Consider the following 14,740-nt stretch of genomic DNA (forward strand, 5'->3'; position numbering starts at 1 on the left):
ACCATCCTGGTGGGGGATGGAGGTGTAGAGGGATTGGACATCCATGGTGAAGAGGAAGCGGTTGGGGCCAGGGAACTGGAAATTGTTGATGTGACGTAAGGTGTCAGAGGAATCACGGATGTAGGTGGGAAGGGACTGGACAAGGGGAGAGAGAAGGGAGTCAAGATAACGAGAAATGAGTTCCGTGGGGCAGGAACAGGCTGACACGATCGGTCTGCCAGGACAGTTCTGACCTCTACCTCGCGGAGGCTGAGCGTCAACTCGCAGACACTTCCTCCTACCTCTCCCTGGACCATGACCCCACCACAGAACATCAAGCCATTGTTTCCAGGACTGTCACTGACCTCATCTCCTCTGGAGATCTTCCTCCCACAGCTTCCAACTTGATAGTCGCCCAACCTCGGACGGCCCGCTTCTACCTCCTACCCAAAATCCACAAACAGAACTGTCCTGGCAGACCGATCGTGTCAGCCTGTTCCTGCCCCACGGAACTCATTTCTCGTTATCTTGACTCCCTTCTCTCTCCCCTTGTCCAGTCCCTTCCCACCTACATCCGTGATTCCTCTGACACCTTACGTCACATCAACAATTTCCAGTTCCCTGGCCCCAACCGCTTCCTCTTCACCATGGATGTCCAATCCCTCTACACCTCCATCCCCCACCAGGATGGTCTGAGGGCCCTTAGCTTCTTCCTTGAACAGAGGCCCCAACAATCCCCATCCACCACTACTCTCCTCCGTCTGGCTGAACTTGTTCTCACACTGAACAATTTCTCCTTTAACTCCTCTCACTTCCTCCAAATAAAAGGTGTGGCTATGGGTACCCGCATGGGCCCCAGCTATGCCTGTCTCTTTAAGGGGTATGTGGAACATTCCTTGTTCCAGTCCTACTCCGGCCCCCTCCCACAACTCTTTCTCCGGTACATCGATGATTACTTCGGTGCTGCTTCATGCTCTCGTCGGGACCTGGAAAAATTTATTAATTTTGCTTCCAATCTCCACCCCTCCATCATCTTCACATGGTCCATCTCTGACACTTCCCTTCCCTTCCTTGACCTCTCTGTCTCAATTTCTGATGATAGACTGTCCACCAATATCCATTACAAGCCTACCGACTCCCACAGCTACCTCGACTACAGCTCCTCACACCCCGCTTCCTGTAAAGACTCCATCCCATTCTCTCAGTTCCTTCGCCTCCGTCGCATCTGTTCTGATGACGCTACCTTCACAAACAGCTCCTCGGACATGTCCTCCTTCTTCCTTAACCGAGGTTTTCCATCCACGGTCGTTGACAGGGCCCTCAACCGTGTCCGGCCCATATCCCGCGCATCCTCCCTCACGCCTTCTCCTCCTTCCCAGAAACATGATAGGGTCCCCCTTGTCCTCACTTATCACCCCACCAGCCTCCGCATTCAAAGGATCATCCTCCGCCATTTCCGCCAACTCCAGCATGATGCCACCACCAAACACATCTTCCCTTCACCCCCCTTGACAGCATTCCGTAGGGATCGTTCCCTCCGGGACACCCTGGTCCACTCCTCCATCACCCCCTACTCCTCAACCCCCACTTATGGCACCTCCCCATGCCCACGCAGAAGATGCAACACCTGCCCCTTCACTTCCTCTCTCCTCACCGTCCAAGGGCCCAAACACTCCTTTCAAGTGAAGCAGCATTTCACTTGCATTTCCCCTAACTTAGTCTACTGCATTCGTTGCTCCCAATGCGGTCTCCTCTACATTGGAGAGACCAAACGCAAACTGGGCGACCGTTTTGCGGAACACCTGCGGTCTGTCCGCAAGAAAGACCCAAACCTCCCTGTCGCTTGCCATTTTAACACTCCACCCTGTTCTCTTGCCCACATGTCTGTCCTTGGCTTGCTGCATTGTTCCAGTGAAGCCCAATGCAAACTGGAGGAACATCACCTCATCTTCCGACTAGGCACTTTACAGCCTTCTGGGCTGAATATTGAATTCAACAACTTTAGATCTTAAACTCCCCCTCCCCCCATCCCCACCCCGTTTCTTTCCCCCCCCCACCCGCCTTTTTTTTCAATAATTTATATAGATTCTTCTTTCCCCACCTATTTCCATTATTTTTAAATCTAAAACTAAAACCTTGTTAGTCTTTCCACCCCACCCCCACTACAGCTGTACTTTGAATATCCTGTCTTGCATTCTTAATTAGCACTTTTCTCAGACAAAGACCACCACCTTCAACACCTCTTTGACCCTTTTGTCTCTGACATCTTTTGATTATCTGCTCACACCACACCCTCAATGTGTCTCTTCCCCCCCACCCACCTTAAACCAATTTATATTTCTCCCTTGTTGAAACTATGCTTCAGTTCTGCTGAAGGGCCATGAGGGCTCGAAACGTTGACTGATTTCTTCTCCGCCGATGCTGCCAGACTTGCTGAGTTTTTCCAGGTAATTCTGTTTTTATTTTACTTTGCAGAACACCTTCGGTCTGTCCACAAACATTACTCAGACCTCCCTGTCGCTTGCCATTTTAACACTCCACCCTGTTCTCTTGCCCACATGTCTGTCCTTGGCTTGCTGCATTGTTCCAGTGAAGCCCAACGCAAACTGGAGGAACAGCATCTCCTCTTCCGACGAGGCACTTTACAGCCTTCCAGACTGAATATTGAATTCAACAACTTTAGATCTTGAACTCCCTCCACCATCCCCACCCCCTTTCCGTTTCTTCCCCCTCCCTTTTGTTTTTTCCAATAATTTATATAGATCTTTCTTTTCCCACCTATTTCCATTATTTTTAAATCTATACCTTTAATGCCCTGTCAGTCTTTCCACCCCACCCCCACTAGAGCTGCACCTTGAGTGTCCTGCCATCCATTCTTAATTAGCATATTCTCTTAGATAATATCACCACCTTCAACACCTCTTTGTTCCTTTGTCTGTGACATCTTATCATTATCTGCTCCTATCACTGCTTGTTTGTGCCTACAACCACCTCCCCCCCACCAAACTTCTCTCCCCACACCCCCCACCCCCACCTTAAACCAGCCTATATTTCACCCCTCTCCTAATATCAATGAGTTCTGTTGAAGTGTCATTAGGACTCGAAACGTCAATTATTTTCTTCTCCGCCGATGCTGCCATCCTGCTGAGAATTTCCAGGTAATTCTGTTTTTGTTTTGGATTTCTAGCATCTGCAGTAGTTTATTGTTTTTATCTCTGTCCAGCGAGTGTTTGTTGGGGACAAAGTAGAGGGAGCTTTACTCTGTATCTAACCCCGTGCTGTACCTGTCCTGGGAGTGTTTGATGGGGACAGTGTAGAGGGAGCTTTACTCTGTATCTAACCCCGTGCTGTACCTGTCCTGGGAGTGTTTGATGGGAACAGTGTAGAGGGAGCTTTACTCTGTATCTAACCCCGTGCTGTACCTGTCCTGGGAGTGTTTGATGGGGACAGGGTAGAGGGAGATTTACTCTGTATCTAAATTCATGTTGTACCATTCCTGGGAGTGATTGATGGGGACAGTTCAGAGGGAGCTTTGATCTTTTTCTAAATCTGTGCTCTACCTATCCTGGGAGTGTTTGATGGGTACAGTGTAGAGGGAGCTTTACTCTGTATTCAAATTCGTGCTATACCTGTCCTGGGAGTGTTTGATTGGGACATTGTCGAGGGAGCTTTTCTCTATATCTAACCCCATGCTGTACCTGTCCTGGGAGTGTTTGATGGGTACAGTGTAGAGGGAGATTTACTCTGTATCTAAACCCCTGCTGTGCCTCTCCTAGGTGTGTTTGATGGGTACAGTGTAGAGGAAGCTTTTCTCTGTATCTAACCCCATGCTGTACCTGTCCTGGGAGTGTTTGATGGGGACAGTGTAGAGGGAGCTTTACTCTGTATCTAACCCCGTGCTGTACCTGCCCTGGGAGTGTTTGATGGGGACAGTGTAGAGGGAGCTTTACTCTGTATCTAACCCCGTGCTGTACCTGTCCTGGGAGTGTTTGATGGGGACAATGTAGAGGAAATATTTCTCAGAATCTAAATATTTGCCTGACCTGTCCTGGGAGTGTTTCATTGGGACAGAGTTGATGGAGCTTTATTCTGTATCTAACCCTGTGCTGTAGCTTTCCTGGGAGTGTTTGATGGGAACAGTGTAGAGGGAGGTTCACTCTGTATGTAACCCTTTGCTGTACCTGTCCTGGGAGTGTTTGATGGGGACAGTGTAGAGGGAGCTTTACTCTGTATCTAACCCCGTGCTGTACCTGTCCTGGGAGTGTTTGATGGGGACAGTGTAGTGGGAGCTTTACTCTGTATCTAACCCCGTGCTGTACCTGTCCTGGGAGTGTTTGATGGGGACAGTGTAGAGGGAGCTTTACTCTGTATCTAACCCTGTGCTGTACCTGTCCTGGGAGTGTTTGATGGGGACAGTGTAGAGGGAGCTTTACTCTGTATCTAACCCTGTGCTGTACCTGTCCTGGGAGTGTTTGATGGGGACAGTGTAGAGGGAGCTTTACTCTGTATCTAACCCCGTGCTGTACCTGTCCTGGGAGTGTTTGATGGGGACAGTGTAGAGGGAGCTTTACTCTGTATCTAACCCCGTGCTGTATGTGTCCTGGGAGTGTTTGATGGGGATAGTGTAGAGGGAGCTTTACTCTGTATCTAACCCTGTGCTGTACCTGCCCTGGGAGTGTTTGATGGGGACAGTGTAGAGGGAGCTTTACGCTGTATCTAACCCCGTGCTGTACCTGCCCTGGGAGTGTTTGATGGGGACAGTGTAGAGGGAGCTTTACTCTGCATCTAACCCCGTGCTGTACCTGCCCTGGGAGCGTTTGATGGGGACAGTGTAGAGGGAGCTTTACTCTGTATCTAACCCCGTGCTGTACCTGTCCTGGGAGTGTTTGATGGGGACAGTGTAGAGGGAGCTTTACTCTGTATCTAACCCCGTGCTGTACCTGTCCTGGGAGTGTTTGATGGGGACGGTGTAGAGGGGGCTTTACTCTGTATCCAACCCCGTGCTGTACCTGTCCTGGGAGTGTTTGATGGGGACGGTGTAGAGGGAGCTTTACTCTCCATCTACCCTATATCCCCTTAAATATTTGCCACTGCATCTTTATTGACCTATCCCTTAACCTAATTTGTCAATTCAATTTAGTCAGATCAGCTTTCTTGTCCTCTTAAGTGCCCTTATTTAAGTTTAAAAACATAGTCTCGGACCCAGCATTCTTTCCCTCAAACATGATGTAATATTCAATCATATCATGGTTGCTGATACCTAAGGGTGCCTTCAGTTTAACAGTGACACAGGGTTTACAGGGAAACAACCACACAGAGATTACAGTTAAATAGTGACACAGTGTTTCCAGATAAACAACGACACAGGGTTTACAGTTAATCAGCGACACAGGGTTTACAGTTAATCAGCGACACAGGGTTTACAGTTAATCAACGACACAGGGTTTACAGTTAATCAGCAACACAGGGTTTACAGTTAATCAACGACACAGGGTTTACAGTTAATCAACGACACAGGGTTTACAGTTAATCAGCAACACAGGGTTTACAGTTAATCAATGACACAGGGTTTACAGTTAATCAGCAACACAGGGTTTACAGTTAATCAACGACACAGGGTTTACAGTTAATCAATGACACAGGGTTTACAGTTAATCAATGACACAGGGTTTACAGTTAATCAGCAACACAGGGTTTACAGTTAATCAGCAACACAGGGTTTACAGTTAATCAACGACACAGGGTTTACAGTTAATCAATGACACAGGGTTTACAGTTAATCAGCGACACAGGGTTTACAGTTAATCAGCAACACAGGGTTTACAGTTAATCAACGACACAGGGTTTACAGTTAATCAATGACACAGGGTTTGCAGGTAAACAATGACACAGGGTTTACAGTTAATCAACGACACAGGGTTTACAGTTAATCAACGACACAGGGTTTGCAGTTAATCAGCAACACAGGGTTTACAGTTAATCAACGACACAGGGTTTACAGTTAATCAATGACACAGGGTTTGCAGGTAAACAATGACACAGGGTTTACAGTTAATCAACGACACAGGGTTTACAGTTAATCAGCAACACAGGGTTTACAGTTAATCAACAACACAGGGTTTACAGTTAATCAGCAACACAGGGTTTACAGTTAATCGACGACACAGGGTTTACAGTTAATCAACGACACAGGGTTTGCAGTTAATCAGCAACACAGGGTTTACAGTTAATCAATGACACAGGGTTTACAGTTAATCAACAACACAGGGTTTGCAGGTAAACAATGACACAGGGTTTACAGTTATTCAGCAACACAGGGTTTGCAGGTAAATAACGACACAGGGTTTACAGTTAATCAGCAACACAGGGTTTACAGTTAAACAATGACACAGGGTTTACAGTTAAACAATGACACAGGGTGTACTTTTAAACTGTGACACAGGGTTTACAGTTAAACAGCGACACAGGGTTTACAGTTAAACAGTGACACAGGGTTTACAGTTAAACAATGACACAGGGTTTACAGGTAAACAACGACACAGGGTGTACTTTTAAACCGTGACACAGGGTTTACAGGTAAACGACACAGGGTGTACTTTTAAACAGCGACACAGGTGTTACAGTTAAACAGTGACCCAGGGTTTACAGTTAAACAACGACACAGGGCTTACAGTTAAACAGCGACACAGGTTTTGCAGTTAAACAGTGACCCAGAGTTTACAGGTAAACAACAGCACAGGTTTATCAGTTAAACAACGACACAGGGCTTACAGTTAAACAGCGACACAGGTTTACATGTAAACAACAACACAGTGTTTTCAGGTAAACAACGACACAGGGTTTACAGGTAAACAGCGATACAGGGTTTATAGCTAACCAGCAACACAGGGTTTACATGTAAACAATGACACAGGGTTTACCGCTAAACACCGACACAGTATTTACAGTTGACCAGCGACAGAGGGTTTACAGTCAAACAGTGGCACAGGGTTTACAGGTAAACAACGACACAGGGTTTAATGTTAATAAGTGACACAGGGTTTGTAGGTAAACAATGGCACAGGGTTTACAGTTAATCAGCGACACAGGGTTTACAGTTAAACAAAAACACAGGGTTTACAGGTAAACAAAGACACGGTTTACAGTAAAACAACAACACAGGGTGTACTTTTAAACAGTAACTCAGGTTTTGCAGTTAAACAGTGACCCAGGGTATACAGGTAAACAACAGCACAGGTTTAACAGTTAAACAACGACACAGGGCTTACATTTAAACAGTGACACAGGTTTACATGTAAACAACGGCAGTGTTTCCAGGTAAACAGTGACTCAGGGTTTACAGGTAAATCGTGACTCAGTGTTTACAGGTAAAATGCGACTCAATGTTTACAGGTAAACAGCGACTCAGGGTTTAGAGGTAAACAGTGACTCAGGGTTTACAGGTAAACAGCAACTCAGTGTTTACAGGGAAACAGTGACTCAGGGTTTACAGGTAAAGAGCGACTCAGGGTTTACAGGTAAACAGCGACTCAGGGTTTACAGGTAAACAGTGACTCAGGGTTTACAGGTAAAGAGCGACTCAGGGTTTACAGGTAAACAGCAACTCAGTGTTGACAGGTAAACAGCGACACAGGGTTTACAGGTAAACAGTGACTCAGGGTTTACAGGTAAAGAGTGACTCAGGGTTTACAGGTAAAGAGTGACTCAGGGTTTACAGGTAAACAGTGACTCAGTGTTTACAGGTAAAGAACGACTCAGGGTTTACAGGTAAACAGTGACTCAGGGTTTACAGGTAAAGAGCGACTCAGGGTTTACAGGTAAACAGCGACTCAGGGTTTACAGGTAAACAGCAACACAGGGTTTACAGGTAAACAGCGACTCAGGGTTTACAGGTAAACAGTGACTCAGGGTTCACAGGTAAACAGCGACTCAGGGTTTACAGGTAAACAGCGACACAGGGTTTACAGGTAAACAGTGACTGAGGGTTTACAGGTAAACAGCAACTCAGTGTTTTCAGGTAAACAGTGACTCAGGGTTTACAGGTAAACAGCGACTCAGGGTTTACAGGTAAACAGCAACACAGGGTTTACAGGTAAACAGCGACTCAGGGTTTACAGGTAAACAGTGACTCAGGGTTCACAGGTAAACAGCGACTCAGGGTTTACAGGTAAACAGCGACACAGGGTTTACAGGTAAACAGTGACTGAGGGTTTACAGGTAAACAGCAACTCAGTGTTTTCAGGTAAACAGCGACTCAGGGTTTACAGGTAAACAGCGACTTAGGGTTTACAGGTAAACAGCGACTCAGGGTTTACAGGTAAACAGTGACACAGGGTTTACAGGTAAACAGCGACTCAGTGTTTACAGGTAAACAGCGACTCAGGGTTTACAGGTAAACAGCGACTCAGGGTTTACAGGTAAACAGCGACTCAGTGTTTACAGGTAAACAGCGACTCAGTGTTTACAGGTAAACAGCAACACAGGGTTTACAGGTAAACAGCAGCACAGGGTTTACAGGTAAACAGCGACTCAGTGTTTACAGGTAAACAGCGACTCAGGGTTTACAGGTAAACAGCGACTCAGGGTTTACAGGTAAACAGCGACTCAGGGTTTACAGGTAAACAGCGACTCAGGGTTTACAGGTAAACAGCAACACAGGGTTTACAGGTAAACAGCAGCACAGGGTTTACAGGTAAACAGTGACTCAGGGTTTACAGGTAAACAGCGACTCAGTGTTTACAGGTAAACAGCGACTCAGGGTTTACAGGTAAAGAGTGACTCAGGGTTTACAGGTAAACAGCCACACAGGGTTTACAGGTAAACAGTGACTGAGGGTTTACAAGTAAACAGCAACTCAGTGTTTTCAGGTAAACAGTGACTCAGGGTTTACAGGTAAACAGCGACTCAGTGTTTACAGGTAAACAGTGACTCCATGTTTACAGGTAAACAGTGACTCAGGGTTTACAGGTAAACAGAGACTCAGGGTTTACAGGTAAACAGCGACTCAGGGTTTATAGGTAAACAGCAACACAGGGTTTACAGGTAAACAGCGACTCAGGGTTTACAGGTAAACAGCGACTCAGTGTTTTCAGGTAAACAGCGACTCAGGGTTTACAGGTAAACAGCGACTCCGTGTTTACAGGTAAACAGCGACTCAGTGTTTACAGGTAAACAGCGACACAGGGTTTACAGGTAAACAGCAACACAGGGTTTACAGGTAAACAGTGACTCAGTGTTTACAGGTATACAGGGACTCAGGGTTTACAGGTAAACAGCGACTCAGGGTTTACAGGTAAACAGCGACTCAGGGTTTACAGGTAAACAGTGACTCAGGGTTTACAGGTAAACAGCGACTCAGGGTTTACAGGTAAACAGCAACTCCGTGTTTACAGGTAAACAACGACACAGGGTTTACAGTTATTCAGCAACACAGGGTTTGCAGGCAAACAACGACACAGGGTTTGCAGGTAAACAGCGACACAGGGTTTACAGGCAAATAATGACACAGGGTTTACAGGCAAATAATGACACAGGGTTTACAGGTAAAGAGTGACTCAGGGTTTACAGGTAAACAGCGACAGGCTTACAGCTTGACATCACCTCATGAGCAATGCCATGGCCACCCTGCAAGTCTTAGGAAATGGTCAGCATCAATTCTCAGGGACTCTGACACTTACCGTTTACCTGTCGGGTGTAACTGTATCGACCACCACCATTCAGAAACTTTAACAAATGTTACCTTTTGGCTCTTACTCGGTCAACTGCTTATCCCCTCGAGACCTCAAGCTACATGGCCAATAGCAAGTGTTAACTAACCTGAGTGTTGTTACAGCCCTCACACTCACTCCAGGGGCTGAACTGTCCCCACTGGCAGTTGACCGCACTGTTGGCAGAGAAGGCAGGAGTTAGACCAGGTGCAAAATGTAGTGAGCACAGTCCCACTCTGACTGTGATCATCCCACCAATGTAATCACTTCAAACAAAATACAGGACAAGGCTTTCAAACACATCCTACTGCATTCGCTGCTCCCAATGCGGTTTCCTCTACACTGGAGAGACCAAACGCAGACTGGGTGACCGCTTTGCAGAACACCTTCGGTCTGTCTGCAAGCATTACCCAAACCTCCCTGTCGCTCGCCATTTCAACACTCCACCCTGCTCTCATGCCCACATGTCCGTCCTTGGCTTGCTGCATTGTTCCAGTGAAGCTCAACGCAAACTGGAGGAACAGGATCTCATCTTCCGACTAGGCACTTTACAGCCTTCCGGACTGAATATTGAGTTCAACAATTTTAGATCATGAACTCTCTCCTCCATCCCCACCCCCTTTCCGATTCCTCCTTTTTTTCCAATAATTTATATAGATTTTTCTTCTCCCACCTACTTCCATTATTTTTAAATGTATTTCCATCTCTATCTTTTAGCCTATTTCGATTCCTTCACCCCACCCCACCCCCACTAGGGCTATCTGTGCCTTGCTCGTCCTGCTTTCTACCCTTAATTAGCACATTCCTTAGATAATATCACCACCTTCAACACCTCTTTGTCCTTTTGTCTGTGACATCTTTTGATCATCTCCACCTATCACTGGCCCTCTATCCAGCTCTACCTGTCCCACCACCCCCCTTAAACCAGTTTATATTTCACCTCTTTTCTATTTTTCCTTAGTTCTGATGAAGGGTCATTCGGACTCGAAACGTTAACTGTGTTTCTCCCCGCAGATGCTGCCAGACCTGCTGAGTTTTTCCAGGTATTTTAGTTTCTATTTTGAATTTCCAGCATCTGCAGTTTTTTGCTTTTAAACACATCCTGATACTTGTGGAGTTTCTAACAGTTCATTCAGAGATCTTATTACACCCGCCATTGTAACTCATTAGACCATTTGGTGCTAACCATTGGATGACTCCCCCGATCACTTTAACCCTCCCTCTCACAGGTCGGGGGGGTTGAGCCTCTCAGCCCTTCTCCCCATATCCCACAACCTCAATATCCCTCCATCCCATTTCCCTCAATCCCTCTCTCCTCCTCCCTCCATCTCCCTCTACTTCTACCTGCACCTCACTCCCCTTGTCCCTGAATTGCTCCCCACTTATCCCTCCATCACTCACCCTCAACACCCCATTCCTCACTCCTTGGCCTCCCATCCCTTTCCCCTCGTCTCTCTATCACTGTTCCCTTACCCCTCCAGCCTTCTTCCCTCCTCCCTCAATCCCTGTCCCCTCCTCTCTCCACCCCTCTCTCCATGGCCCTCCATCCCCCCTCCCTCATCCATCCATTCTTCCTCCTCCCTTATCCCTCCATCCATTTCCCCTTGTTCCTCAATCCCTCTCCCCTCTCCCCTCCATCACTCCTCCCTCATCCCTCCATCCTCTCCTCTCCTCCCTCCATCCATCTCTTCTTTCCCTCAATCCCTTCCTGTCCTCCCTCCATTCCACTCCCCACATCCCTTCAGCCCTCTCCCTTCCTCCTTCAATCCCTCCTCTCTCATCCCTCCATTCCTCTCACCACAGGCCTCCATCTCCCTCCACTCATTTCTCCATTTTCCTCCCTCATTCATCCATTCCCCTCCACTTATTCTTCCCACCCTTCTCCTTCATTCCTCCATTCATCTTCCCTCAGCAGTCCATCTGTCCTCCCTCACCATCCATCCCCTCCCCTCATCCCTCCTCCATCATCTATCTGTCTCCTCCCCTCATCCCTCCATTCCTCTCTCCTCATCCCTCCATTCCTTTTTCCCAGCCCTCCAGCCCAGTACCTGCATATCTCCTTCCCTCTATCTTTTTCCATCAACCCCTTTCCCTTCATCCCTCCTCCCTCCACCCCCTCCCCTCATCCTCCATCCCTCATCCTTCCATCCCTTTCCCCTTCTCCCTCCATCCCTCTCCCTTCATCCCTCCATTTTCTACCCTCCTTCCTCCATCCATCTCCCCGCATCCCTCCATCCCTCCTCCATCATCTACCTGTCTCCTCCCCTCATCCCTCCATTCCTCTCCCCTGATCCCTCCATCCTTTTTCCATCCTCCCTCCAGCCCAGTCCCTGCATACCTCCTTCCCTCTATCTTTGTCCCTCAACCCCTCTCCCCTCATCCCTCCTCCCTCATCCCTCCATCCCTGTCCCCTTCTCCCCCAATCCCTTTCCCATCATCCCTCCATTTTCTCCCCTCCTCCCTCCATCCCTCTCCCTTCCTCCCTCAATCCCTCTCCCTCATCCCTCAATCCCTTCTCTGGACCTGCTGAAGTCCGAGTGCATTAACATTGCTTCGCAAGGCAGGATAGGAAGTTGTTCACTTACGAATATTGTCCATGGGCCTTGGCCATCACCATGGAAACCAGGAGCAGGAGCTAAAGGAGCAGAAAGTAAACATCAAACAGTCACAGCTTCTCTTTCCTCCCCAGCTCTCTGGAATTTCCCAACTTGATTCCTCTCCCCTGCCCCACTGAAGGAGACTGTTCAGCCCTTTCCCTGCCCACAAACCCACAGCTACAACACTGGCATCTACCCGGCTATGTGGAAAATCACACAGGTTTGTCCTGTACACAAAAAGCAGGACAAATCCAACCCGGCCAATTACCGCCCCATCAGTCTACTCTCCATCATCAGTAAAGTGATGGAAGGGGTCATCAACAGTGCTATCAAGCAGCACTTGCTTAGCAATAACCTGCTCACTGATGCCCAGTTTGGGTTCTGCCAGGGCCACTCAGCTCCTGACCTCATTACATCCTTGGTTCAAACATGGACAAAAGAGCTGAACTCCTGAGGTGAGGTGAGAGTGGCTGCCCTTGACATCAAGGCCGCATTTGACCGAGTGCGGCATCAAGGAGCCCTAGCAAAACTGGAGTCAATTGGAATCAGGGGGAAAACTCTCCGCTGGTTGGAGTCATACCGAGCACAAAGGAAGATGGTTGTGGTTGTTGGAGGTCAGTCAGCTCAGCTCCAGGATATCACTGCAGGAGTTCCTCAGGGGAGTGTCCTCGGCCTAACCACCTTCAGCTGCTTCATCAATGACCTTCCTTCCATCATAAGGTCAGAAGTGGGGATGTTCGCTGATGATTACACAATGTTCAGAACCATTCGCAACTCCTCAGATACTGAAGCAGTTCATGTCCAAATGCAGCAAGACCTGGACAATATCCAGGCTTGGGCTGACAAGTGGCAAGTAACATTCGTGCCTCAAAAGTGCCAGGCAATGACCATCTCCAACAAGAGAGAATCCAGCCATCCCTTGATGTTCAATGGCATTACCATCACTGAATCCCCCACTATTAACATCCTGGGGGTTACCATTGACCAGAAACTGAACTGGACTAGCCATATAAATACTGTGGCTACAAGAGCAGGTCGGAGGCTAGGAATCCTGCGATGAGTAACTCACCTCCTGACTCCCCAAAGCCTGTCCACCATCTACAAGGCACAAGTCAGGAGTGTGATGGAATACTTTCCACTTGCCTGGATGAATGCAGCTCCCACAACACTCAAGAAGCTGGACACCATCCAGGACAAAGCAGCCCACTTGACTGGTGCCATTAGCCACTCTCCCCTTGTCACACTCTTGCCATCCCTCTGCTCCCCTTGATGTGTAATGGGATGGTATATTAATCATGGATTCTGCTATTCCTTGCTGCATTCACACTGACCTGGATGTCACCCCAGTGAGAATGTCCTGCCTCCCCTGGTTCACTAGCCAGGTTCCAGCCTCCCCCCTCCCAATGCCTGTTCTCCCTATGATTATTAGGAGAAGCATCCTCCACTCCCGGTGATGTACCATCCACCTTCCCATCAATGCATCGCCACCTCCTCCTACCCAATCACTGCAGCAAGTCAACATCTCCACAAGGAGCTCTCAGAACCAGTCAGGTTGTTTCTAGCCAGTGTGTTTGCCACTGTGGGACCGAGGGCTCACCTCCCCGCCTCACCTCCGCCCTCCCCCAACACTCACCACTCCCTCCTCACTGAATAACTACAATGTTCTTATAAAGAGTGAATGTTGTACCTTCATCGCTGCGCAGAGTCGGCTGTTCCTGTGCTAACTGTGTCAGGAGACTTACTGGCTGCAGAGTTTGTGTTGTTGGTCAATATTTGGATACAATTCACACATTCCAGCACCAGATTACACAACACTGAAGATTGGTTTCTGCCCCCGACCACTCGATTCCTGTCCCAAACAGAATATGTGTTTGAGCTTGTGTGTGTGTGTGTGTGTGTGTGTGTGTGAATGTGTGTTGTGTGTGTGTGCATATGTGTGTGTGTGTTGTATGTGTGTCTGTATGTGTTGTGTGTCTGTGTGTGTAAGTGTGACTGTGATTGTGTGTGCTTGTGTGTGTATGTGTCTGTGTGTTGTGTGTCTGTGTGTGTGCATTGCGTGTATGTGTGTGTTTGTGTGTGTGTGTTGTATGTGTGTGTGTGCGCGTGTGTGAGTGTGTGTGTCTGCATGAATGTGTGTGTGTGTGTGAAAGTGTGTGTGTTTCTATGCATCTCTGTGAGCACGTGTGTGTGTGTTGTGTGTGTGTGTGTGTTTGTGTGTATGTGTGTGGGGGTATGTGTGTGTATGTGTGTATGTGTGTGTGTCTGTGTGTGTGTGTTGCGTGCATGTGTGTGTATGTGTCTGTGTGATTGTGTCTGTGTGTGTGTCTGTGTGTGTGTATGTGTGTGTGTATGTGTAAGTACGTGTGTTTGTGAGAGTGTGTGTCTGTGAGTGTGTGTGTGTTTGTGAGAGTGTGTGTGAATATGTGTGTGTGTGTGTGTGTTTCTATGCATCTCTGA

At 47.8% G+C, this 14,740-nt stretch overlaps 1 protein-coding gene across 1 annotated transcript in view; it reads right to left on the reverse strand.

Annotated features, from left to right (window-relative positions):
- Window positions 1-14,064, reverse strand: part of LOC144689838 (complement component C7-like) — a gene marked incomplete at its 3' end in the record, with an annotated part of 93,613 nt that extends 79,549 nt beyond the window's left edge. The window contains exons 1-3 of the mRNA XM_078557269.1: window positions 13,971-14,064; window positions 12,272-12,321; window positions 9,796-9,862 (exon numbers count right to left, since the gene is read on the reverse strand). Coding sequence (XP_078413395.1) covers window positions 9,796-9,862; window positions 12,272-12,321; window positions 13,971-13,976 — 123 coding nt within the window. The remainder of the gene's footprint in view (window positions 1-9,795; window positions 9,863-12,271; window positions 12,322-13,970) is intronic.
- Window positions 14,065-14,740: the final 676 nt, after the last annotated feature.

Source organism: Cetorhinus maximus, chromosome 2 (genome assembly GCF_964194155.1).
Source record: "Cetorhinus maximus chromosome 2, sCetMax3.hap1.1, whole genome shotgun sequence".
In the NCBI taxonomy this organism is placed as follows: Eukaryota; Metazoa; Chordata; class Chondrichthyes; order Lamniformes; family Cetorhinidae; genus Cetorhinus; species Cetorhinus maximus.